Raw genomic sequence first — 26,180 nt, forward strand, 5'->3', positions numbered from 1 at the left:
ACATGAGATTGGACTGCAGACGTCATTGTTCTGTGAGTCTAAAATGAAGAATCTTTGGCAATTCTTCTAATCGCCAAAGAAGAAAGGTATTTTGTGCATGCGTATGCGCCTGCATGTGCTCTGTGACAGAGAACGGAACTGAAGAGGGGTAAAACTGAGAGGAAGTGGTGCATGCAGTGGACCTATTGTAGGAGTAACGAGGTGAAGAGGGAGACCAGAGAAGGGTAAATTTCCTTATAAAGACAAAATCTATTTCACTATGACGTTTTGTCACCAGTCACTTCCCTCTCTGGGCTCAGTCTTGGGTTTGCAGTCTTGGGCTTGACTAGTTGCTCTGCAGAAAAGGGAAGAATTTCCTGGTCACGCAGCAACCTGTTGTGACATACTACTTTGCAGTTCCCCAGCCTACAAAAAGTTTTATTTTTTTAAAAGAAATTCTCTCCTTTCTATTGGATTTGCAGCTGTCGAGCAGTTTCTCTGGCAGTTTGGACCCACGGCCTGAGTCTGGGAGGTAGGTTCACAGCACCTGATGTTGTTTTAGCAAGCTGCTCTCATTGTGCGTACGAGCAGTTTAACTGCACAGGAAACTGTGGTCACCGTGAAAAAGCAGTGAAGGTTCTGTATTAGCTCGAAGTATTTTCCAGTTGTCTTGTGCATGGCATTTCTACAGACCTTCAGGGAAGTGTTCATTGGATCTAATTGTGCAGAGTGGTCTTTGACTGAGTAGAGCGGTAGTCTTTGAATTTGCATTTGTTGGCATTTCATTAGTTCAGCAGAGTGTGATAAAGTAAGAAGCTGTTACTTAGATTGCAGAGTGAATCCCTATGAGAGAGTAATTCTAATACCAGTGATGAAAAACACTGATTCATAAAGCTAATGTATTTTGGCTCGTACTGTTTGCAATACATTCTGCTGCCTGTTAGGACATTCATACTAGGCTTTTATAAATGTAATCTTACTCTCCAGAGAATAAATCAGGCTGATTCATTATGGAGCCTGATTGTAGTAACAACTGCTGCTTTAAAAATAGCGTTACTTGGTGGTGGTCCTTACATTATATTCACCTTTTAATATCTTGGCTGTTTAAGCTGGTCTGACTTGTCCCTTGTCGTCTTCTGGATTTCAGCACGGGCTCTAGATGAACTGTGACTTGCAAAGCTCTACAGATATTTTAGGTGGTAGTATGGTGAACAGGAGCCTTTGGGCTTAACATTTTGCTCTGTAAGAGCAGTAGACTTGCTTTTCTTGTCAGACAGTGGTTTCTGCATGTGCATTTGGTGTGAGTAGTGCGCAGCTGACCCTTAAGCTTGCGAGTAACTTGACTCTTCAAACAAATGGGACCTCAAGTTTTTGCTGGAGTAGCTAAAGACACAGTGTTGGTCAGCTGACCCCTCATCACTGCTGATATAAAATGAAGATGATCTCTAGCAAATGGCAGGCTAGAGTGTGCCATCAGAGGTGCAGATGGGTGCTCAGCACATGGCTGATTATCTTGATAAAAGTAGATCACGCCCTGAAACCTCTCATGTAGAGAAACTCCAGCATGTATCACCTTCCTCCCCTCTTGTGTGTCATGCAGGAGAGGTTTGCGCTCCTGAGAATGGGCCAGAGGGTCTGCAAGGAGTCAGGAATGGGGCTGGGCAAACTCTTCTAGGCAGAGAGGGGATGTGGAAACCCCCCTCTGTCATGGGAAACTCCACTGAGGAAGGATGCCAGAGCCAGGAGGGACTGGGAAGTACCTGCCTGCCTGCTGGTAACAAGAATGGGGATTTCTACTTCAACCCTGACCATAAGGTCCAGAAGCTGAAGACAGCACTCACACAATAAGTAAAAAAAGGTATTATGTCACTACATCTGCGTCCTCAACTGAAATCAAGTAAGGGTTGGACTGAAAACTGTGATAGTTATAAAATGTTTGAGACCCTGTATGAAACTCATAGTACTTAAACAAGTCTAGTGGCCTTGCTTCTCTCTCCGTGCTCACAGAACACACCATGCACTCCATCTTGCTCTATTATGCTACCACTTCATTTTTGGTCTTGTTTCCTTCTGATTTCAGTCACGAGCATCTTAAGACACAGCTGTATAGCATGGAGTAGAGCTATACTGATAGACATCCTACAGTAAAAGTCATCACTGTCTTTTTTTTCTAAAGTATGAAAGAACTTAAAAAAAGAGGTTGAGTAAAGGGGAAGGAAGGAGATGGGGGAGATCAAGACAGTACAGTGCATTCAGAAATGTAGCTGATTTTAATACTCCTAGCCCTTTCATGTGAAACAGTAGATGCCAGTGAAATGCTGATACAAAATGTAAAATATTTATCAAAATGAAAAATATTTATGAAAATAAAAGAAGCAGCATTTAGGGTACTGAAACCAGCTGTGCTGTAAGATGGAGTAGTGAGGCTCTGCATTGATCACTCTGTTCATCCTTGCAGTTATTAAAGGGGAAAACGGTAGGATGGGAAATGAGTCACTGCCCCTGGGTGAGACAAGCAGGGTGTCCTGGACATGGAGGCAGTGCCCACAGGGAAAAGTGTGGGATGCTGCCATGAGGGATGCCTGGGCAGTCAAATTATTCTGTAGAGGAAAGGGACACCAGAGGACTGTGCCTGCTGCTGTTCCAGTTCCTGCTTTGGTTCCCCAAAGACTCTACTCCCAGCATGGCACTACTACAGAAGCGGGTCCCAAGCAGAAGGTCAACCTGTAAGGAGGATGTGGTCTCCATTTTCTGTTCTGATTTGGTGGGTGGAAGGGCCTGATCACTTAGGGGCTTGCTAAGCCTCTGTGAATCCCTACTGAAATCAGCGAGGAGTCCTGCAAAACTGAGGACATGCTCCCAGCACGGGAGCAACAGCAAGAGATTCATAAATCCAGGTGGAATCAGTCAAATGCAAATATACGTTTGTATCTAAAAATAATATATCCTCTATAGCCCTTTTACAGCTGGAACATGCATTTAATATTTTCCATATGCAAAGGAACTGTTTTCCTGCTAACAAGCTGGAAACACAGAACACGTTCTCCTTTCCTCGTATGCAATATCAGGCTTTCATAGGACATTTGGGACTGAGTCAGTACTTCATGACCTGACCTTCTGCCCGTGTGCTGCAATATGATGACTACCTTACAGCAGTAGGAAGAGGGGGTTTATCTGTCTCCCCCCGGATTTTGTGTTCCATCCACCACCCTGGTTATAATAGGGCAGAGGTGGGGCAACTCCTCATACCTGAATCCAGAGCAGCCCCCGTAGATGCTCTCCTCTTCCCCACCTTAGTTAGCAAAGGTGGAACCGTGTGGGGCAGAGCTTTCCTTGACAAACAGGACATCTGCTGAATGGCTGAAGGTCTTTGTCAATTTGGCTTGGTTTAAAACTGATTTTGGCCACATAAAAAAAAAGGGGGGGTGAAGGGGGAATCGCTGGAAAGCACGTGAGAATCAAAATATTCCTTTTTCTATGGAAGAATGTTTTCACTTAAAGATAGTTCATGTTGGCAAAGGGATAGAAAACATGATAAGTGACCCAACAAAAAATGCAATACACTAGATCAAATTTTTCTTTTAAAAAAATATTCTACAGACCTTGATTGATAAATAAAGCACACATATAAGCTGTTCCACTGGTAGGATGTATCTGACAGATAAAAGATTCATAAGGAGAGTATTCATGTGTTCGCAGCTCTGCTTCTTCAATGTCTTAATTTTCTTGAAGGATTAGCACTCCTTGCCACTGGGTGGTATATTGGAAAGAGATCTCCATTTCTCTACAAGCTCTGTGGATTTTCCCTTCCTAAGCCCTGTTAACTCGTATTTGATTTAGGACTCAGGCATTGCATTGACAAATAAGGCCCTTTATAAAAGGGAACATTAACAAAATAACTCACAGGCATCACCACGTTGCTTTCTGAAGAGCAATAAATGTCTTTGTGTTTCTTCAAATTGTATACAAAATGAAATATGTGAAGTGTAACAGTTAACAATTCCAGTGCCTGCATACCCAGTGAGGTTTTGCTGTTGCAGGTTCCAGTCTTTTTAAATATCTCTGAGGCAAAGAGTATTGTTTAGTGGGGGCTAAATTGTGAATCTTTATCATGTACCAGCGAGAAACTATTTACCCTAACTTCAGAAAAATTGCTCTGTGTATTTTGTATGCTGATTTAAACAGCAAGATCCCACACAGATTGAAGGTACTGTAATATCCAAGTTATGCATTGCTGATAGAATCATAGAATAGTTTGGATTGGAAGGGACCTTAAAGATCATCTAGTTCCAACCCCCGTGCCATGGGCAGGGACACCTCCCACCAGACCAGGCTGCCCAAGGCCTCACCCAACCTGGCCTTGAACACCTCCAGGGATGGGGCATCCACACCTTCTCTGGGCAACCTGTGCCAGTGCCTCACCACCCTCATGGTGAAGAAATTCTTCCTAATGTCCAGTCTAAATCTGCCCCTCTCCAGTTTATATAAGTTCCCCCTCTCCTATCACCACAAGCCTTTATGAATAGCCCTTCTCCAGCTTTAGAGTCAAATATGTTTCTGTCTACTTTAAGATTTAAAATTTAACTAAACATCCTTGAGGAAATTAGAAGATCTCTTATCCACGTGTGTATCTATAGCTATTTAAAGAGGGAAATAGTCATACCAGTGTGCACGGTTTGAAAAATGAACATTTTTTTTTAAGACTCGCCTCATCTGTTCAAAGATGCCGCAGTTCTTCATGCTTCTTCAATGATTTTCAAAATTGTTGTGGAAGAAATGCATCTAATTGACACGTGGTTCAAAACTTGATGGTATTTGCTGTCAGTCATGGTGAGTAGCTGGCTAGCTGAATAACTCACCAGTGAGGAGGAGACATACGGCTTCTTGTTTTTATCTTACATCATTAGCAGGAAAAAAAAAAGCTATCACAAAAAAATTTTCCCTACAATCTGCCTGGAGGCTTTAACATCAAACAAGAATAAAGGATATGGATGGGGTTGTTTGTTAATCTAATATGGCTGGATACCCTAGAGCCGTTGCTGCAAATTATTAGTGCTCCACACTGGCAGTAAGGCTGTGGTGCTACTTTGCTGTGGGTGCAGGATGGATCACTCTGCTACTGCACGGATACAAGCACATTATTTTACTTAGAAGTGTGAGAATAACAGCAGATAATAAATGCGTGAAAGAGAAGCATGGCCATAACAAGTATGCTGAGAATATGAATCACAGAATCATAGAATCACCAGGTTGGAAAGGACTCACCAGATCATCGAGTCCAACCATTCCCAACACTCCCTAAACCATGTCCCTCAGCACTTCATCCACCCGTTCCTTAAACACCTCCAGGGAATGTGACTTGACCACCTCCCTGGGCAGCCTCTGCCAGTGCCTGATGACTCTTTCCGTGAAAAATTTTTTCCTGATATCCAGCCTGAACCTCCCCTGGCGGAGGACAACCCCCCCTTGTCCTGTCCCCTGTCACTTGGGAGAAGAGGCCAGCTCCCTCCTCTCCACAACCTCCTTTCAGGTAGTTGTAGAGAGTAATAAGGTCTCCCCTCAGCCTCCTCTTCTCCAGGCTAAACAACCCCAGCTCTCTCAGCCGCTCCTCATAAGACTTGTTCTCCAGCCCCCTCACCAGCTTCGTTGCTCTTCTCTGGACACGCTCCAGAGCCTCAACATCCTTCTTGTGGTGAGGGGCCCAGAACTGAACACAGTACTCAAGGTGCAGTCTCACCAGTGCCGAGTACAGAGGGAGAATAACCTCCCTGGACCTGCTGGTCACACCGTTTCTGATACAAACCAAGATGCCATTGGCCTTCTTGGCCACCTGGGCACACTGCTGGCTCATGTTCAGTCGGCTGTCAACCATTACCCCAGGTCCTTCTCTTCCGTGCAGCTCTCCAGCCATTCTTCCCCCAGTCTGTAGCGCTGCATAGGATTGTTGTGCCCCAAGTGCAGGACCCGGCATTTGGCCTGTTAAACCTCATGCCATTGGCCTCAGCCCAGCGGTCCAGCCTGTTAAGATTCGTTTGCAGAGCCTCCCTACCCTCCAGCAGATCCACACTTCCACCCAGCTTAGTGTCATATGCAAACTTGCTGAGGGTGCACTCAATGCCTTCATGCAGGTTGTTCATAAAGACATTGAACGGGGCTGGTCCCAGTACTGAGCCCTGAGGAACCCCACTTGTAACTGACCTCCAGCTGAAGTTCACTTGTGAGATAAACCATTCTGGATTATGCAAAAGAATGTGCCTGACTGACTGCCAACATGTTGGCTTTACCTGTTGCATTTTAGGTGAAGTTTTTTGCTGATGAGCACAAGATGAAACTTTAAAATTGGGGAACTTCTAGGCCACCCTGTTGTGGTTATAGCACTGATTCTTCTTTCAACATGAGATCCACTGAATAATTTCTCTTTTTCTCACTCCTTCGTAAGAAGGAAAATGACAAAAACTTGTCCTTAGAAGGAAAATAATTATCAGAGTCTGACACACAAATCTTCTAGTTTCTTGTCTCCTTCTCAGCCCCTTCATTCTGTAGAAAATCATCTGACTGAGACACATAATTTGAACAGACATGCATATAGATATATGGACTAATGTGTGGGACCTTATAAGAGAAAGGCAGAGGGAAATATTTCTGGGATGGAATATCCTGTCAGGGATATTCTGATGACTCATCAGCCATAAGAAGCACCTCAAAGGTGCAAGAAGGGACAAAGATCAATTACGCTCAAGGTACTCCATTGTCTCTTTTATTTTTTTCTGGCTTGCAAGACGCTTTAAATCTATCACAAGAGTTTCTGCACAATTCTGTGGCCACTTCTCTTATTCCTGCCTGCTGGTGGCATTGCCTAGGGTGGGCTGTGCATTGGGGGAAGATTGCTGGTGGTGCCTCTTTGATATCAGCTAGGAAGGAAAGGCTAATGCAGAAAGGACCTGTGGAAGTATTCCCCTCCCTTATGGAAAGCCAAACATTTGGAAATTGAATTTGTGGATGAGACAAGAAAGAGGAAAGGAACTGGAGCTGTATGCTCTGATAAATTAAAAGGCAGAGTTCTGTGTGCAGAGGGAGGCTCGGTCTTATGCTGCTCCATGCAACACTAACAGCTATGTTTTGCAACAGCAAGTTCCTCTTGTTTCATCACTTTCAGAAAAAAATAAATAAGTTTGAAAAGAAGAAAGCTGAAGAAATAGGGAAGTCTATATATGACAGGGAACACACACACAATCCTTTATCTTATTCTCCAGCAGCTAGAGGGACTATTGTATTATTAATGAAGTACAAGTGCATTAACAAAATAAAGTCCTGCTCATACAAAGAGAGCAATTATTAGTAATTTAATTAACTTTTCAAGTTCACAGTTAAGTTACTCCTCATTACTCAAATTTGTTTTTATTAAATGTAATATTGCCTATGAAATTTGGGGTTTTGTTTTGGGGAAATGTACAACTTTATTTCTAGTTGTAAAGTGTGGTTTCACATCTTCAAGGTTTTCATTGCCTTCCTTGCAATAAAATTTGACCACCAGAGAAGTGGAGGAAAATATAAAACAAGGTATCCATTTAACACAAGTCTTGGAAACCTTTAGGTTTTAATGGCTTTGCTATTAATTATTTATATTGCATGGTGGGCACACACTTTGCCAAGTAATACATAACCAGGCAGCTTCTCAGACTAGGGCTTCAAAATCAAAAGAGATGAAAGAACATCAATATCACTACGTTTCAATTTAGCAGTAATGTTCAGGTTTGAGATTATTTTAGTTCTTCCTTTATATTCCAGACTGAAAATAGTTTGTTATTAGATCTCCTAAAACATCACTGTAATAGTAGGCTCTTCCAAGGATAAGGTCAGGTAAAAGGAGGCTTTAAGGCATGGCTATAATGTATGTATTTGTTTGCAAAGGATGGCAGGAAAGGGAGTGCTTTGTAGAGGCTGTTTTGATATTGGTTTGTTACTGTTCTCAGCAGCTTAGGTGAGATCATTTTCCCTTTTTTACATTAATCCATAACTCAACAGTCTTCTAGGGAGGAAGGAGTGTATTTGCACATCTTTATTTTTGCTTTTGCAATAGTGGGTTTACGCTGTTGGCAAATAAGAACAAAGTGTCACTTCCCAGCAATGTGTAATCCAGATGTCCGGGTGCCATCTGAAGCTCAGTCTGTCTCAAGGAGTGTTTTATTTTCCTTCTGAATTTTTATTACCTTCCATTTCTTTCTGTTGGCAGTTCCGCTGTCTTTCTTACTATGACTCGTAGAGCTGTTGTCCCCTCCTCATCATCCTGCCTCCACATTCGAGCATGTGCTGACTTTCATCTTATTCTCTCTAAGGAACTTCAATGCTTTCACTGATCTTCGATCACGGCACATTGAGGATCCTTCCTCTCAGCTACTGCTGCCCTTCAAAAACTCATTGAGGATGGTGAAATGTTGGAAGTGCTTGACCCTTTGGAGCAAATGACTCTGCTCTTGGCAGATAAAATCAAAGGAAAATGTTGGGCATGACCTCCCTCACCATTATCCAGAAACATTTTACATTCCTCTGTGCCTAAACATAATTTACTTTTAATCATCTAAGCAAATTAAGCAGTTTCTATATTGAAAAATAGCTTTTTGAAAGTGGATTTCCTCCTTTTTTTTGTGTGTGCTGTGAAAATTTTGGACTTTCACTCTCTTGATTTCCCCATGTTTTGTTTTTACTTCTTAAACAATTCAAAGAATGGGAGCAATTTCTAATTGTAAATAACTCTGAAATCTTTAATCTGAAAATTCTGGGTTTGGTTATCTGAGTGTAAAGTTGAGGGCCTTCACACACTCTGCAGAAGTCTTGTGGCTGCAGAACAGCATAGAAGACCCACAGCGAAGACTTTCAACTCTTTCCCTGCCTTTACTGCAGTCCATTGCCAAAGCTGGTGCTAGTGGTAACCCTGAAACTGTATAGAGGTGGTGGCTATAAAGAGATTTTCTTGTTGGTATGGATTTTATGTGGTAGATGCACTGTGATGGGCACCAATGTCAAACCCTCAGAGAAATGATGGGTTACGATGCATCTGACCTGCCAGAAAAGCGGTGCAGATGGCAGCACAGAACTGGCTGACGGACAGTGCCTGTCCAAACCTTACTGCTGCAGAAGCAGAGACCAGATTTTCAGTCAGCAATAACAGGTGATGTTAGATGCTAGAGATGGCAGGCTGAAATCAAGTCATGCTAAAGGGATGAAAATGCAGAAGAAGCTCTGTTGTGTGTTGGAGCGAGCAGTCATGATACCTCCATTGCCCGAGTGCAGCCGCTCCTTGGGTGACTGAGGACCAGTTTTCATACTCGGTGCAGAGATTTATCTGATTTTGTGGCTAAGCGTAGCCTCTGTTACAAGAGTGGATAATATTGACTTGAAAAAGATGTCAGACAGATTCATTACAGCAAAGCCCTTCATCCTATTATGTATTATTATTTAAATGCCCCCGTGCAAACATATGTACTATTAATAGGGTTCTCCGTGTTTAGCAGATCAGTTAGTTATGATCAGAGGCCACCACTTCTTATGCAATCAAGAAAAGTCCATTGGTGATAAGTTTTTCTCAAGGTTAGAAAACTCTTTGCAAAAGCAATGTCATAGGCAACAACCCCAACCTAAAAATGCTATTAAAGGTTGTGTTCCAAATTATCTTGCTTGATCAAGTGACTGGACTAGAAGGGATGATCTTGCAGTGGAAAGTGGATTTTCTTGCTGATAGTGTAAAGATTTTCATACATCCAGATGCATTTTAGGTAATCCACATGTTGCAGAAACACACAATGTGCCAAAGGAAAGGATTGATAGTAAGGAACCAGAGGCAGGAAAGTTACCAAGATAAAGCAGGTAAACTATGGATCTAATTTTACCTTGGTATACATAACCCATATTGCTAGTGGATCAGAAGGATTTTCACAGGTAATCCTTGAAATTATGGCATTTAGAACCACTTTTAATACTATATTAGTGTTTCAGGATCAACCACCATCTCCGTTGTGCTGAAAACTGCATATGGGTTCTTGCGCCCCAAGAGTGACTGCATTATGGATTATGCTGCACTTCTTTACTTATGAAGGCTGGAGAGAATGAGCAGATTTTTCTCTGAAAGCTGTCCTCACCCTACATTCATAATGATGAGGAGATAAAGGATGCATGAAACTATAGGGAGACAGCAGACAAAAACCTGAACACATGAGATTGCCTTTGGGCTATTATAAAGCCATGTCCATAGTGGTTCTCACAGGTGCAAGTTATCACTGTGTGAGTTCAGGGCAGCATTAAATCTGAAGCCCAGATAGGCTGTACACAAATCTGAGTCTTTGTAGAGGGCTATAGCAAATTTGTAATTTTTTTAAATTGTCCTTGTATATCTTTCTACAAAGTTTGGAATATAAGCCTCCAGGAGACAATGTGTGGTTTATTCTGGGAATGAGGTATTTCTGATTTATTTTTCCTCATTTGAACACTGTAGCTACAGCAATCGCTTTCCAAGATCAACTCAGGTATCCATTCTATTCTATTTAAATAGTTGCTTAGCTAATTAATAATTAAAGAGACATAGGACACTAGAGTCATTCTCACAAATATAGAATAGACAGCCTGTCTTCTGAATAGTTTCCTCATGAATAGATGCAATGGATGGTAGGTGCAGGAAAGAGCAGAGGGGTATAATGCACATCTTCTGGCACTGCATTAAATGATGTGACAAATGAAAGCAAAGTTTCTCTTTCTGATTATTAAGAAAGGTAGCTACAAAGGGAAAGTCTAATCCTTCTTCCTGCTTTGTCTTTGATGAGAGGAAAGGCAGGAAAATTCAACTTGGGGGGGGGCAAGTCCCTAAACTCTCCCCACAGCCAGGAAGAGAAGTAGCCCTCTGGAAAGCCCTGCCTGGTGCTCTGAACACCTTGTGAAGGAGCTTTTCTCCATCCATCCACTCTGTAAAGGTAACCAGCCTCCTCATTAGGTACCCAAAGGTAGGCAGTGCAAGCATTCCCTGGGGCTCCGGCCCCAACCCAGAGTTCCCAGGGGCAGACAGGGCTGATGCTTCTCTGCCAGTGCTGCTGAAGAAGGAGGGGATGAATTGTGTTTCCAAAGGGGGAATTACAGAAACCAACACAATTTTGTCTGTTTTCTCCACGAGAAACAAAAGTTAGCAGAGGTAGGATTTAATTCTAGTTAATGAGTATAAATAAAACTGTTGGGTTTTGAGCAAAGCTTAACAAAACAACAGAAGGAACGTGGATTTGTATCTCATGTATACTGGATTTTACCTCTTCATCTCAGAATGCAGAGAGGAACTGGGTTTTAGTTATGAGGAACCACCCCGGGACTGGAAATCCAAGTGAAACCCCCTCTTTTTCATCATGATTGCAAACCCCAAAAGGCACCAAATAAAAACAAGTGTCTTTTTCTTGCAGACCCAACACTGAGGGAAATAAGAAATGGCGTCAACAGGACACTTCTCGGAGGAGGAGATGGCAGAGCTGCAAGAGGCTTTCAGCAAAGTTGGTAAGTACAGCAAACAGGAAAGACTCTGCAAAAGTGTGAAGCTATAGCAAGCTCTTCTTTCATGTACTGACCAGCTGTGAGGAAATGGAGCTCGCTCCAGCTCTGATCTGCTGTGTCACAGAAACCACAGAGAGTCCTTTTCCTGCCACTGCAGGTCCCCTAGATGAAACCACATCAGCTCACTGCAAAGCAATGGCCTCTCACCAGAGAGAGATGGAAGGGCAATGAGCATCAGGGTTAGGTTCTTATCTATTCTGTCTATCTATTTATATTCTGTACCCAGATACATAGATGCTGTTCATATAAAAACATCTCTCTACATGCTGCCGTGTAAGAAACACAATAAGCTTTAACCTGAAGAAAATTAGCTTTTTTTGTCCATTAAAAAAATCATATATACGTGCACGTAGTAAAAATAAAGAAAGGTTCCAGTATTCAAGGTGAAATAGCCTCAAAAGCTGTACCCAAAACCACCTTGGAAATATTCGCCGGTGTTTTCCTAAGAATATTGTTTATTCCTGGCAAATTATTTGGAAGACTAAAAAAGATTTATTTTAATGTAAATCGAGTACTCCCTCTGAGGAGGAAGAGTCTGCAGAGGACACATGGAAATAGCTAACGAAATTGTAATCCCTTTACGTGAACTTTCAAGCCCAATATATTTTTAAAGTGTCTATTTCCTTCCCAAGCCTTTAAGGTCTCATCTGTTTTGTCTCCTTTAAAGTCACGCAGATCCATCACTGTCTATCCAAATTCTAAGATAAATCCTTGTGTTTCTCTCAGCTCACATAACTTTCATTAGAAGATGCGTAAACCTCACTAGATTATGTGTTAAATAGTTGTCATGCCTGCTTCAGGTGATGATTATATGATTTCTGAGCACACAGTAGTCCAGGCGGGCAATCTTAAACATCTGGTCACAGTGTGTGCCCAGTGCACCTGATCCACCGACAAAGAAAATGTTGGAAGGAAGCTTTTGTTCCTCTCCCAGACATTTCCCGTTCCAAGTCCAGATGCTTCTGTTATATGACTTCAGAAACGGAAAGGATGCTTTTTGCAATCTGCATTAATCTGTGCTACTGGTGCTGAGAGCCACGTACCTTTTTGCAGTGTGCCACAACTGAATTGCATTGCAATTTACCACACAGGAAATCAGCCCATGCTTCTTTGAAATCACCTCGGGCTCTGGGCTGGGGAAGAAGAGGCTGCAGAACAGGAAACACACACATACATTGAAAACAAATACAAATATATGACCATGTATAACTATATCTATAAAACTAGGTACATAAACATAGTGTTTTAATAGAAACTCGCCATGCAGTAGTTTCAGTTTCCTTCTTTATTTATGGAGATTTTCACAAACTTATGGAGAAGAAAATGCTATCTAACCCATGTCAGTGATCCTACCCTGGAGCTTGCAACAGGTTCAGCAGCACTATCCGTGTTAGCGTCACCACAGAGAAACACTCAAGTTTTGGGTTTTTTTTTAAGAATGGCCACATTCCAAGCCTCTAAAGTCAAGACTTCTGATGATATTGGATGTAGAAAACAAGATGTGGCCAAAATCTCAAGTTATGTCTATGAATATATATGTATGTAAGGTGTAACTTTGTATTGCTTCAACTCCTTTTTCTTTAGCTTTTCTGCAGACGATGTACTCCCTCTAAAAATCACTTACATGTTTGTCTATAAGTAAACTTTGGAAAGTCAATCATATCCATCTAAATCTAGCTTTGTTAAGATATTACTATATGTCTAAAACACAAATTCATCACTGTGAATTTTTGTTTATTAAATAGTGATTTTAATTTTTTCTTGGGTGTGAATGATACTGCAGTGGTTGAAATTATTGGATTGCAGGATAAAAAAATCTTTATATACAATGTACCGTTCCCTGAGTAAAATAAAAACAACAACCTTTGTGTGCATAAAATTTCATTGGGCTGGTGTACAATCTAAATGTTTGCTTTAACCTTTGCAGATATCAGTGGGAATGGTTTCATCCATGCCAATGATTTAACAGACGTGTTGAAGGCAGCCAATCTCCCTCTCCCAGGATATAAAGCCAGAGAACTCATTCAGAATTTGACAACAATGGAGGATGGCAGGATCAGTTTTGATGAATTTATTTCAGTAAGTAGGATGCCAGATAGGATACTCAATTTGGTCCATAGGGCACAGCAGACAGACAAGCACTGGGTCTCATGAGCATCTAGTTAATCCAAGGGTTTACCTCACTGGAAAGGATGAGAGCAGGAGGTAACTGACCCAGAAATCTTGCAGCCAACTGGAAAAATTTACATGAAGGCAGCTGCATATCAAATAGACTTAATTTCTTACACTTTGATTGATGCAGTGGAATAAAGTTTCTCAGTTATAAGATGCAAAAAGATTGTCCTTGATGATTATGAAAAATTTCAGCACACTGAAACTGAAAACTTAAAGGGTCATTTTTTCTATTACAAAAACTTCTTTTTCTGGTCTGAACTGTGACAAAAGCAAATGCTGAAATGGTGGAATTTCCTTTGGGATGGAGAAACAGATTTTCACTTGTCCTTTCTTCAAACCAAAACTGTTACGGGCTCTCCTCCTGCATGTTTTATCTCTGTGGTTTCATAACATATAAATTTCAGTTTCTAATATTTGTTGACTGCTTAGAAAACATAAAAGCTGTATATGATCCTGTTCTGCCACAGAAGATATATAGATTTTACAAAGAAACCCATCAAATAGTGCACAAGCTGTGCTTCCCTATGTATGAAACAGAGAGGAGGTGTCCTGTGGCTGAAGAGCTCATTGTTTTAGCTTGGTTTCATTATCCAAAATTTTAAAATTGTCTCTTATGCTTGCAAGATTTTCCGAAACCTGAAGAGTGACGATGTTGCTAAGTCATTCCGAAAACAAATCAACAAAAAGGAGGGGATCTGTGCTATCGGTGGGACGTCCGAGCAGTCCAGTGCGGGCACACAACACTCTTACTCAGGTAGGTACAAGTGTCCTAAACTGGTAGCAACTAGGAACAAGTGTGACCTTGGAAACCATCTGCAACTTATCTCAGTGCAACCCTAGGTGCTCTGGCCTCAGTCGTCTTCAGTGGCTGGTGCAAAGTTGGTGCAAGGCAAAGAGCTGTGAAGGTAACAAAGCACCAGAGCAGGTGCTTCGACAAAAACAGTGTGAACCAGATTACTGGGACAGGCACAGCTGTGGCTGTGGGAGGAAGATCCAGCCAGCTCAACTTCCCTTACCTTATTGCCCTCTACAACTACCTGAGGGGAGGTTGTAGGGATGAGGATGCTGGCCTCTCCTCCCAGGTGACAGGTGGTGGGACAAGGGGGAATGGTCTCAAGCTGTGCCAGGGAACGTTCAGACTGTGAAAAAATTTTTCACAGAAAGGGTCATCGGGCACTGGAAGAGGCTGCCCAGGGAGGTGGTTGAGTCACCATCCCCAGAGGTATTTAAAAGACGAGTAGACGAAGTGCTCAGGGACATGGTTTAGTGGTAGGTAGGAATGGTTGGACTCGATAATCCAAGAGGTCTTTTCCAAGCTGGTGATTCTATGACTCTAATGCATTGCAGCTCTCCACGCTGGAGAATGGCCTCCTGGCATGGCTGCAACAGCACAAAGACTGGCGCCTGTTGCTGTCCCTGCTCACCAGTGTGACAGGGCAGGGGTTCCCCACTATTGCTAACCCATTTCCTTGGACATCTTACCAGTAGTCCGGTAGTCTGTGTGTGAACTTGTAACCAAATGGTTCCTGACCTTTTTCTAAAGAGGGCACAACCCCAGCAGGGCTATTCTCCCAGCCTGTTTCTCCAAGCTGAAGGTTTGGGACCACCACGGTTGCTTCTGCTGCTTCCTGGGCAGAGCCCACTCTGAAGCAGCTCCACAGGGAAGAGGTCCCACCCTTGTATCTCTTCTCCAGGGGCAGGGGTGGGAAACTAACTCATTCTGGGGAAGGGAGAGCAGAGAGTGCTGTGCTTCCAAAGACTGTGCACCTGAGCACAGAAGGCTTCCAAAGACTCTATGCATCTGAGCACAGAGGACACCTTGTTTGAGCTACTGAGGTTGGTGTGAGCTGCTAATGATGCTAGATAACTACATTACTGCCCTGTTGCACTGTTGGGAACATTTGCCTATTACCGTCTGAATGCTTCTTGTCAGAGTCCAATACACACTGGCCAGGCTGTTCCAGATATCCCACTTGTGGAGGGTGTAATGTACAACACAGAATTCACCTATTTGAAAATGCGTGGAATTTCAGTTTAGCAGAGTGATACAACAATGTATTCAAATTACAGTGCAAGTATAAGTTATGCTTAGTAGAGCATAACAACTGTAACATACAGTTGAATCACATGGACTTTATTACCAGCCTCTATCATGTGCCTGCCCTCATAACAGTCAGCAACCCCGTCAGTGGGAAGGAGTATGGAGGGAGTAATAACCAGCTCAAACCTATTGCTGTCTTCAGCTCTGTTGCCTGTCTCCTCAGAATCTTCTTTGTTGTAGGGGTTCATTTGTTCATCAGTACAATTAACTGTTGGAAGAGACTTCTCCCCTAGGAGCTCTGCCTTTGTCAGTAAAGTGATGGTAGGGGTGTTGCACAGCAAACTGATGGATTTGGGTTTGTGTCCACAGAGGAAGAAAAGTATGCCTTTGTCAACTGGATTAATAAAGCCCTTGAGAAAGACCCTGATTGTAAGCATGTGGTTCCAATGAACCCAGAAACAGACGACCTCTTCCAGGCGGTTGGTGATGGCATAGTTCTTTGGTAAATAATACCTGACTTTCTCACAAATGGGAACCGTGATTCTGCAGAAACTCACATCTTTGCTTAAATGAAAGCTGCTGACTTTACATTAAGCTCGTGAATCTTTGCAGATTCAGGGCCTTAATGATGCTAGTTTTCTTGCTTCCTTTCTCTTTAAAAATATAAAGCTGCTTTGATGTTAAATGAGAGTTCTTCCTTGCTTCTGGACCCTTACAATAAGATTAAGTCAGTGAAATTTGAGGAGTTACTTGGTTTTTTTTTTGTCCAAGGACATTTGGGGGTTTATACAAAGCAGCACGAGATAGTGAGTGCTCTCACTGAAATTTCCTGCACAATAAACTTCTCACACAGCTTCACTCTGTGGAATGCTTGGCATCACACCTATAGCACAATCTGCATGTGACCCAAAAGAACTGCTAGAGTATTGCATGTGTGCCTTGGTGTGTGTGTAAAAACAGAGGCTGTCTGTATTTGTTTAGTAACTCTACAGCTCTTTGACTTGTCCTACAGCATAGTGACAAAAGCTATATCTTATTTTAAGTGTGTATAGCTACTAATATATTTCTTGGTTTTTTCTTTTATTTGCAGTAAGATGATCAACTTTTCAGTGCCAGATACCATTGATGAGAGAACAATCAACAAAAAGAAACTCACACCCTTCACAATACAGGTACTAAAATATAACAAGGTGCTTTGCTTTTCTCCGTAGGATGCTTTGATGTAATCATATAGAGCGAGGGCTGCAGATACCATGGTCCTGCCATGGTTTTTCCATATGAAAAAAAATATGGACTTATATTTCTGTTTCTCTTGAAATATATGAGAAATCTGACTAAACACAGTATGTATTTGCACTTAATCCAATTTATATATTTACCAGTTCAAAGGTTTAGATACCTTTGTGGTAGATACCATACACATGCAAGAACAAATGGGTAATATGGTGATCCATTCCAGCTAGAGTAGCTATCAGAAAGCTGGAACCTCTTCCAAGGTCACACAGGCATGGCTGTGCACTTGAATTCCCAACTGCTATGTTGCAGTCTGATGTCCTCACTAAAATATTAACTGCAACGTAGGAAGTACTGTGGTGTCCAACATGCCTGAGATGGTCCCATAGCCTTGCCTGCCTTTCACAATCCATGCTTTTCTACCTTGAATACCGAAACCTTTATTTCAATTACGTGCCCAAGTATATGATTTAAAAATGGACAAAAAAAAGCTAATTTTCTCCTGTTTAAAGTTTATTGTGTTTCTTACACAGCAGTATGTAGAGAGATGTTTTTGTATGAACAGCATCTATGAATCTGGGTACAGAATATAAATAGATATATGGAATAGATATGAACCTAACCCAGTTTAGCCTTTAGCTACTCTGATTTGATGGAACATTAGCCAGGCTCAAGTAAGCTCAGAAGCCATTAAATTGGATTTTTATGCTGTACACCACATTTTTCAATTCTAATAGTTTTGGTCAGCAGCATAGCTTAGTGGTGCAGCTCAGATCAATCCCTGTCACATGTAGACATGATTTGATCAATACAGCTTCCACTTAAAATTAACCCTTTTACAGCTGTCTGGTGGAGAAAAGGTAATTAATTTGAAATGCTCCAATTTTTCTACTTTACGAGCATTTATACTGTGTCTTTCTCTGCATTTGTATCTAATCAAATCTCTCTGTCATACCAGCAGTGATGAAATTAATGTGAAAAATTGCAAACCTGTGTGATAAAGTATATTTTCCAGCCTTCTTCACCTGCTTTACTTGCCCTCCGTTTACTGAGACACATTTTTGAAGAGTGCAGACCTGTGGCTCAGATTTTCTTATACCCTTTGCTTTAAATGGGAAGAAAGTGGCAAAAGAACTTAGTGCTTAATGCTTTTGAAACATGACTTTCCTTTTGACCCTCACTGTGAATCACAGAATTCTTCTGCTTCCAGTGAATGCTCCAAACCTGGGAATCCATATTCCAGAGTTCAAAAATAAAATTTCCAGACTTGAACAGTCCTGAGCTTGGCTGAACCGCAAGGTTGAAAACTCAACAGGTTTATCCATACCGAGTCCAAAAAGTGACCGTGTGCTTTTTGTATACATTGCCAGCTCACAACTTATTTGTGTCTTAGGTGTCAGGGATTTTGCATAACGCTTAGGGAGAGCCAAGCCTAGAATATCTGGTGGTTGACTGGGTTGCAGCTCCCTCATTCCTCCATGTGTGTAAGACTGAGTGGAGGAGAGCTTGCCTCATGCTGGAGCTAAGCCTGCTCTTGAACGTGGGCTTGTGTGTTAGCTATAGGAAGAGCCTGGCTTTGATAACCAGGATTGAGCCAAGACATCACTGTGCATGCAGATGTATGCTCTGAGCTCCAATGCCTTGTGACATGATGTCTTTCACCTTTGCCAAAGAGGTCCTTTCTGTATTCGTGTTGGGACCCGAACTGACCTGCAGTCCCAGGAGAGTATGAGTTCCCCAGCTCCCTGTGGTCAGACATGTATGTAAATGCATTCACAGTGAAGCTGCTCAGTTTTGGCTGTATCTCAGCTCTCCAATTACTGCATCATTCAGAAGTTCTCTTCTTTCCATAGGAAAATCTGAACCTGGCCCTGAACTCTGCTTCAGCCATTGGGTGCCACGTTGTTAACATTGGTGCTGAAGACTTAAAAGAGGGGAAACCTTACCTCGTTCTGGGCCTTTTATGGCAAGTCATCAAAATTGGACTCTTTGCTGACATAGAGATTAGCAGGAATGAAGGTATGTATGGCTCTTGTTTTCAGCGCTCTGCTGTTATCACTGAACAGCCTTTAGGATAAAGTTATTTTTAAAAAAAAACTTAGTTCAATTTTTTATTCAAGTATTTTTTTGCCTGTCTTCTTGACCACTCTCATTTCCCTTGCTCTTCACAAGTTCCAGCACTCCAAGTCTGTGGGTAGGCAGAGCCAATTTCATGCTCATTGGATCAGGAATGATGGTCTACACCCTGGTATATTGGTGTTCTGGCACTAAATACGACATAAGGAAATGCTACACTGCATTCAGGAAGCTTTGCTCATTTCTTGCTCTTTATGAAACCGTTGCCAAACTTCTCCTCTTTCTCTGTGAAATCAGAGTTACAGAATGACAAAATACTATAGGCTGGAAGGAACGTCTCAAGGTCCACCCAGCAGGTCCTCTGGTTCAGCCATCCAACTACCCACTTAAAACAGTATCGGTATCAAGGTCAGATAAGGTTGCTCAGGGCCCTTTCCAGTGCTCTCTTGGACAGCCTGTTCCAGTGCCCAGCCACTCTTGCTGTGTTTTTTTATCCTTACATCTAGTTGGAATTTCCCTTCTTGCATGTAGGGATCTGAACAGGCTGGACTGCTGGGCTGAGACCAATAGCATGAGGTTTAACAAGGCCAAATGCCGGGTCCTGCCCTTGGGGCACAACAACCCTATGCAATGCTACAGACTAGAAGAAGTCTGGCTAGAAAGCTGCCTAGAGGAGAAGGAGCTGGGAGTGTTGGTGGACAGCTGACTGAACATGAGCCAGCAGTATGCCCAGGTGGCCAAGAAGGCCAATGGCATCTTGGCTTGTATCAGAAATGGTGTGACCAGCAGGTCCAGAGAGGTTATTCTCCCTCTGCACTCGGCACCGGTGAGACCGCACCTTGAGTACTGTGTTCAGTTCTGGGCCCCTCATCACAAGAAGGATGTTGAGGCTCTGGACTGTGTCCAGAGAAGAGCAACGAAACTGGTGAGGGGGCTGGAGAACAAGTGTTATGAGGAGTGGCTGAGAGAGCTGGGGTTGTTTAGCCTGGAGAAGAGGAGGCTGAGGGGAGACCTTATTGTTCTCTATAACTGCCTGAAAGGAGGTTGTAGAGAGGAGGGAGCTGGCCTCTTCTCCCAAGTGACAGGGGACAGGACAAGGGGGAATGGCCTGAAGCTCCACCAGGGGAGGTTCAGGCTGGATATCAGGAAAAAATTTTTCACGGAAAGAGTCATCAGGCACTGGCAGAGGCTGCCCAGGGATGTGGTCAAGTCACATTCCCTGGAGGTGTTTAAGGAACGGGTGGATGAGGTGTTGAGGGGCATGGTTTAGGGAGTGTTAGGAATGGTTGGACTCAATGATCCAGTAGGTCCTTTCCAACCTAGTGATTCTATGATTCTATGATTCTACGAATGTAACTTCTTTATTTTGCTGTGCATAATGGGAAAGTACAGCTCTGGGCCCTATATAATTGAAGACAATATTTGTTCCCTTCTCAGACCACCTTCTCCATGGTTCTGGTTCTTCTCAGACCACCATACTCCAGCTCAACCATCTTGGTCTCCTTCCACTAAACCCACTGTAGTTTGTCGATGTCTCTCTTGTACTGGGAAGCCCCAAACTGAACACAGCACTCCAGATGTCTCACCAATGCCAAAAGTCTCTGTGAAATAACTTCATTGTGAGGCTGTGGGTGTGTAAATGCAGTCGACACAGCACCTCATCTTACTGCTTTGTTCCTTGCGCCTCTGGATAGTGCACTCAATCAACAGTAACACTTCTTTCCTCCAGTAACCATGCAGGCGTTACCATCATTGCATCACCTCTTGTACGTTTCTATGCCTTTCATAGCCAGAGCCACCAGTTTTCAGAGTTCCTAATTCCTGTTCCTTTGTATGCCTTACTCGGCTTAATATCTGTTTTTCCCTTTCTGGTATTTTCTTCTACTCAGATTTCTGTTTGTCAGTGTAGACAAGCCAAGATAATTTTGATTTCTTTTCAAGTTCTCTTTCCCTCATATTCTCTTTGCAGCTTTTCCAGGTGAAATTTCCCGTTCTTGAATATGGGAAGCTGTATTTCCAATGAGCTGTCATGAGCTCATGGTATCAAGGCAGTAATACCTCCCAACATCTATGGGAAATACCTGGGATGCACTAATGTCATGTTTAGTTTTCCCCAGGTCATATCACATGGCAGCTCAGAGTAGCTCAGAAGGCATCTAATAGACTCAAATGGTTCTCATCCTCTGTTTGCACAAGCTTTTAGCTAATAGCAGTTATTCATATTAATTCCTTAGTGAATGTCTTTGAACATGACACTATCAAATTACATTCCATTTTTATTACTGTCAGCTAGTACGTTCTGTCTGATTTCCTGATCATCCTCTGGATTGACTATGCCACCTAGTGAATATTATCATCAATTTTTTAGCACATTGCTAGTAGTTGTGGAAAACTAATTGATAAAAGAAAAAAGAAAATGTTAAACCAAAAGTTAACCCATGATCAACTCCACAAGAATGCTTCTTCCAGCCTACTGCTCCCAGTGTTAATCCTGTTCTTTTGTAAAATCCACTGTCTACTTTGAAATGCCTCTATTGTCCCTTCTGGTTCAGTTTAACCCCATAGTACCCTGTATCAAATTATCTATGGAAGTCCAGATACTGTACATCTCCACAGTTTCCTTTATATAGCAAATCTGTATTCTTTCAAGGAATGACAAAAGGTATCGGGAGGTCAGAGTAGTGTGACACACTCTCCCTTTTTATCAATATTGACCTTTAGCTTCCATGTCATTGATAGTTCTTTTCACTTGTTCTAAATCCTTTCATACTCCAGCGATCAGCCGAATATCCTGCAGTTGCAGGGGCTGATCCTTCCCTCCTGCCTCTTCCTCCTTTTATGAACATAGCATAGAATATTCATTTTTCTATAGAAACAGGGTATCTTCTCCAGCTGCCTGATGAATTAACCCTACTTGCCCACAAGCCTGTGAAGTCATGTGCAAGTTCTTCAGAATACCGGTGTGGATCCACTTTCATTGTGAAGGTCACTGAGATTCTTTCCTCTAAGCTGCAGAAAGTCTGTGTTCATTTTTTCATTCCCAACTTGCCCCTGTGCTCGACATCATCATCTTGCCATGAAGATCTGAGGCATGGAAATGGGGTAGTTTGTAGACTACACTGAAATCATCTTGCATTTCTGTATGATCCACTACTAGATCCACAACTAGCGGCCTTGTCCTCATTCTACTGATGAGGCCCTTTTTCTGTTTATGTCCTCTGTCATGCTAACCCAGCTTGGATTTTGGCAACACTTCGGTCTCTCACTTTTAGAAACTAGGGTACCAAAATATGTAAGAGAGGAAACGTTTTCCTCTACAAGTATTCACAACATCATTATTATTTTCTTTTTTTTCCCTACCCTGCTTAGCCTTGATTGCTCTCCTGAGAGAAGGAGAGAGCCTGGAGGATCTGATGAAGTTGTCTCCAGAGGAACTGCTGCTGAGGTGGGCAAACTATCACCTGGAGAATGCAGGATGCAACAAAGTCACCAACTTCAGCTCAGACATTAAGGTATGAGAAACACCTACCAAGAGTAACAAAACAGCAGCCCCGCACCCAAATCTCTGTCCTGTAAACATGGATTGTGTAGTGGAACACTCCAAGCAGCTGAGGCTGCTCTGCCACACACCTGGAGCTGGATACATAAAATAATTTCAGTGGGGTTTACTTTTCTGCTCAATAATATTCCTCCTGACCTCGCAGTCATCACCACCTGCTCCACAGCATCAGATGTCTGGCAAAGGAGTGGCAGCATGCTGGCTCTGAACAGGGCACACAGACTCTACCACCGCATTTTCAATCCCCTGCCTCTATTGCTTTCCTCCTTCCTAAATGTCCTGAAATGCCTTTTGACCTGGCTTTGGTTTGGAAAAGCCTGGACTTCACCCAGACATGTAACTAGGTGTAGAGGAAGAGCAGTATAGCACCTGATTTATGCGCTCTTCTGGGCCAGCCTTTGCTATAACCCTGCATGCACTTACCTGCAAGTTTTAATTCAGCAGGACTATTCAAAATAACATAGCTAGAAGAGGAGGCTCTTGCAAGGATGGATCTCTAGTACTTGCAGCATATTTCATGTACTTGTGTCTTCATGGGCTTGCGGGTACAGACTTCAGCAGAGCTTTCTCTGTAGGACATTATTTTCTCCTAGACAGATGTATTTGAACCTCAGTGGTGCACATTGGTGAGTTTCATAGGCTAAAGCTACAGTGTGAGGCCCAGCCAGCATCCCCAGGCTGTAGGGGGTACATTAAAGAGGGTTTCTGAGGTGGCTTCCAGGCAAGCCAGGGGCTGGCCACCATACTCATCTCACCAGACATGACTTGACTTGCCTGCTCCAGAGGCATGGGAAAAGCCCTGCTCCAGAGCTACCTGGTTTAGGCTTCACCAGGTACTGAAGCACGAAAAGCTGTTTACCATAACTTATTTGACATACAGAAAAAAATACAAGGGAAGGCAACAAGTGAGTCTGAGAGTCACATCCAACAATACTGGTTTTATTCTAACAGATTTTCGGTTTATTGGGTAGAGGTCACTGGAGAAGATCAATGGAAAGGAAAGGGAATGGAGTCTTCCCCATCTTTCTGTAGGCTGGCTGAGAGGAGTGTAATGCAACTGATTAAGTCCTGTCTGCACCTGAAAGATCAATTGCGTTTACTGTATTTGCAGTTTGAAAATCAGGGACACATTTACCTCTCAGAGGCCAAGACTTCAGCCTTTACAACCACTCCCTAATTAAGTGTGTCTCCCCACCTCACTTCTGTTATAAATAACCACTTTCTAGATATGGTACGTAGTAATACAGAATCTACTTTATATTTTGAAGAGTATTACTTGCGTTAGTTAGTCATGTCCCTAGATACTAAAATATAGCTTTATTTTTAGTTATTTGAATTATTTCTGAGGTGAGAATAATATATTCCACACAAGGAAGCAACACTACATTTCACAAAAGATTAGACACGACATATTAAGTCCTTGTCTTGTTCCCACCCTTTGGCCTGAAAATGCTGATACTGTTATCAGTTTTAACTTTTGTCTTCGAAAACTATGCTTTCTCTTCCATAACTGTTTCAGTGTTTCTTTGAAATCTGCTTTAAACATCTGCTTTCTCCTTCTGCATTTTCTTTTATTAAATGCTCAGCAGCCTGACTTCTACAGCATTATAAAGGTATGCATCTTCTTACCTCTAATTTAATGTTCAGATTAAGTCAATTTTAATATCTCTTTGTTGTTGCTGTCCTTTTTGTAAGTGCAATACAGCATTTTGCCTTGTATGTTGAGTGTTCTGCAGCAGATATATTGGCTTAGGGCAGAAGATCTGACTAATACAGCATAAAGTAGGAGATGCTGAGTGCTTCACGCTTAATTAATTTGATTACGTAGCCCAATGGTTAATGTAATAAAAATGAAGCACACAGGCACATTCAGGGGAGCACTGGCACGCAAAACCTGAGCTTTAGATGTAATTTTTCCTCTCTTTAATTTCTCTGTCTGACACAGGACTCAAGAGCTTATTACCATTTGCTGAACCAAGTTGCCCCCAAGGGAGATGAAGAAGGCATTCCAGCTATTACTATTGACATGTCAGGATTAAGGGTAAGATGAGATAAGTTTAGAGTAAGTGCCAATATTTTCTGTCTGCTACTTTCATTGCTGGCCAACACAGAGTAGCACTGGGATGCCAGAACAAGCAAATTCTTTTTAGCATTACAATGTGATCTTGTATTTCAGAAATCAGACCTTTCAAATAATTAAATGATGTGTTTTGCCCTTCATTAGATACTATTGCTGAAACTTTAACAAACATTGAACTAAACTGGTAAACTACTAACATGTAGCAAGTATATTTAAATACATTTATTTGGGAATTTCATCAAGCCACCACTTTTTATACGGAATATAAGTCTAAAAGCAATATGTTGAGAATGCTGGATTGTAGGTAAAGCCCATTTCAAAAACATAGACTTGCTGTTAGTAATAGCAGGAAAGGAAATAGCTATAAATCCAACAAGGACCTGCTTTCACAGCCCTACACAATGTGGAGACCATGAGTGGGTCTTGCACACAGCGCCACGTTGTGGGGTGAAGCTGATGGACCCATTTTCTGATGGCACAGGAGAAGGACGATGTCCAGCGAGCGGAGTGCATGCTGCAGCAGGCAGAGCGGCTGGGCTGCCGGCAGTTTGTTACAGCCACTGATGTTGTCCGGGGGAACCCAAAGCTAAACTTGGCCTTCATCGCCAACTTGTTCAACAAATACCCTGCCCTGCATAAACCAGAGAACCAGGACATTGACTGGAGTTCGATTGAAGGTAATGAAAATGCAAATAAAGGATGTTTCTGGCCACCCACGCTACAGTAGTCCCCAGCTCTGAGTTGATGATATGTTAACCTGTCCTTCAGACATATTCACTGCACTGTTAGCACAGACAGCCTTGAGAAAGGGAGGCTGCTCTTTACCTCCATGTAGCTTCTAGTATTCTGGGGGTCTGTTCTGTGGGTAGCACATGTTAAAAGACAAAAATGCTTATGGACTACTGAGTGTTCTTCTTAGTTGAAATTAGAGTTGATCTGGCATTCTCTTCATTGAGAATATAGTTTAAAAATTGCATCTTCCAAAAGCCTGCTGTCTGCGTACTCTGAGTTGGGGTCAGGACCACCGTTGTGTAGATCATTTGCTGAACTTCAGGTACATCTTTCTTAGCTTCATAGTCAAACTGTTCATGCCACGGTACAGGCTGTTCTTGAATTCTTGAAGGCATTGCGAGGCAAATCTGCCTAAATACTATAATATGTATGGCATGAAGAAATATTACATGCTGCACTGTGCTTTCTTATTTCATATGTCAACCATTGTCTCCTGTTCATGGTTCAGTGAGCTGTAAATTCTGAGTTATGCTTTCATCACAAGACACTGATTTTACTGGAGTGTTGCTTTTTGCAGGTCTGTTGATTGATGTATCTGTTGTTTTAGGTGAGACAAGGGAAGAGAGGACGTTCAGGAACTGGATGAACTCCCTTGGTGTTAACCCACGTGTAAATCACTTATATAGGTAAGAGGAGGTATTATGCTTTCCGTAGATGATAAA

The 26,180-nt window shown here is 42.3% G+C and overlaps 1 protein-coding gene across 1 annotated transcript in view; it reads left to right on the forward strand.

Annotated features, from left to right (window-relative positions):
- Nucleotides 1-281: 281 nt before the first annotated feature.
- Nucleotides 282-26,180, forward strand: part of LCP1 (lymphocyte cytosolic protein 1) — a 31,807-nt gene continuing 5,908 nt past the window's right edge. The window contains exons 1-11 of the mRNA XM_054087592.1: nucleotides 282-511; nucleotides 11,415-11,505; nucleotides 13,490-13,641; nucleotides 14,362-14,491; nucleotides 16,148-16,280; nucleotides 16,869-16,950; nucleotides 18,865-19,030; nucleotides 22,457-22,599; nucleotides 24,592-24,687; nucleotides 25,208-25,403; nucleotides 26,066-26,144. Of these exons, the coding sequence (XP_053943567.1) occupies nucleotides 11,439-11,505; nucleotides 13,490-13,641; nucleotides 14,362-14,491; nucleotides 16,148-16,280; nucleotides 16,869-16,950; nucleotides 18,865-19,030; nucleotides 22,457-22,599; nucleotides 24,592-24,687; nucleotides 25,208-25,403; nucleotides 26,066-26,144 (1,244 nt within the window). The 5' untranslated portion in view covers nucleotides 282-511; nucleotides 11,415-11,438. The remainder of the gene's footprint in view (nucleotides 512-11,414; nucleotides 11,506-13,489; nucleotides 13,642-14,361; nucleotides 14,492-16,147; nucleotides 16,281-16,868; nucleotides 16,951-18,864; nucleotides 19,031-22,456; nucleotides 22,600-24,591; nucleotides 24,688-25,207; nucleotides 25,404-26,065; nucleotides 26,145-26,180) is intronic.

This window comes from Cuculus canorus, chromosome 1 (assembly GCF_017976375.1).
Source record: "Cuculus canorus isolate bCucCan1 chromosome 1, bCucCan1.pri, whole genome shotgun sequence".
NCBI classification, from domain to species: domain Eukaryota; kingdom Metazoa; phylum Chordata; class Aves; order Cuculiformes; family Cuculidae; genus Cuculus; species Cuculus canorus.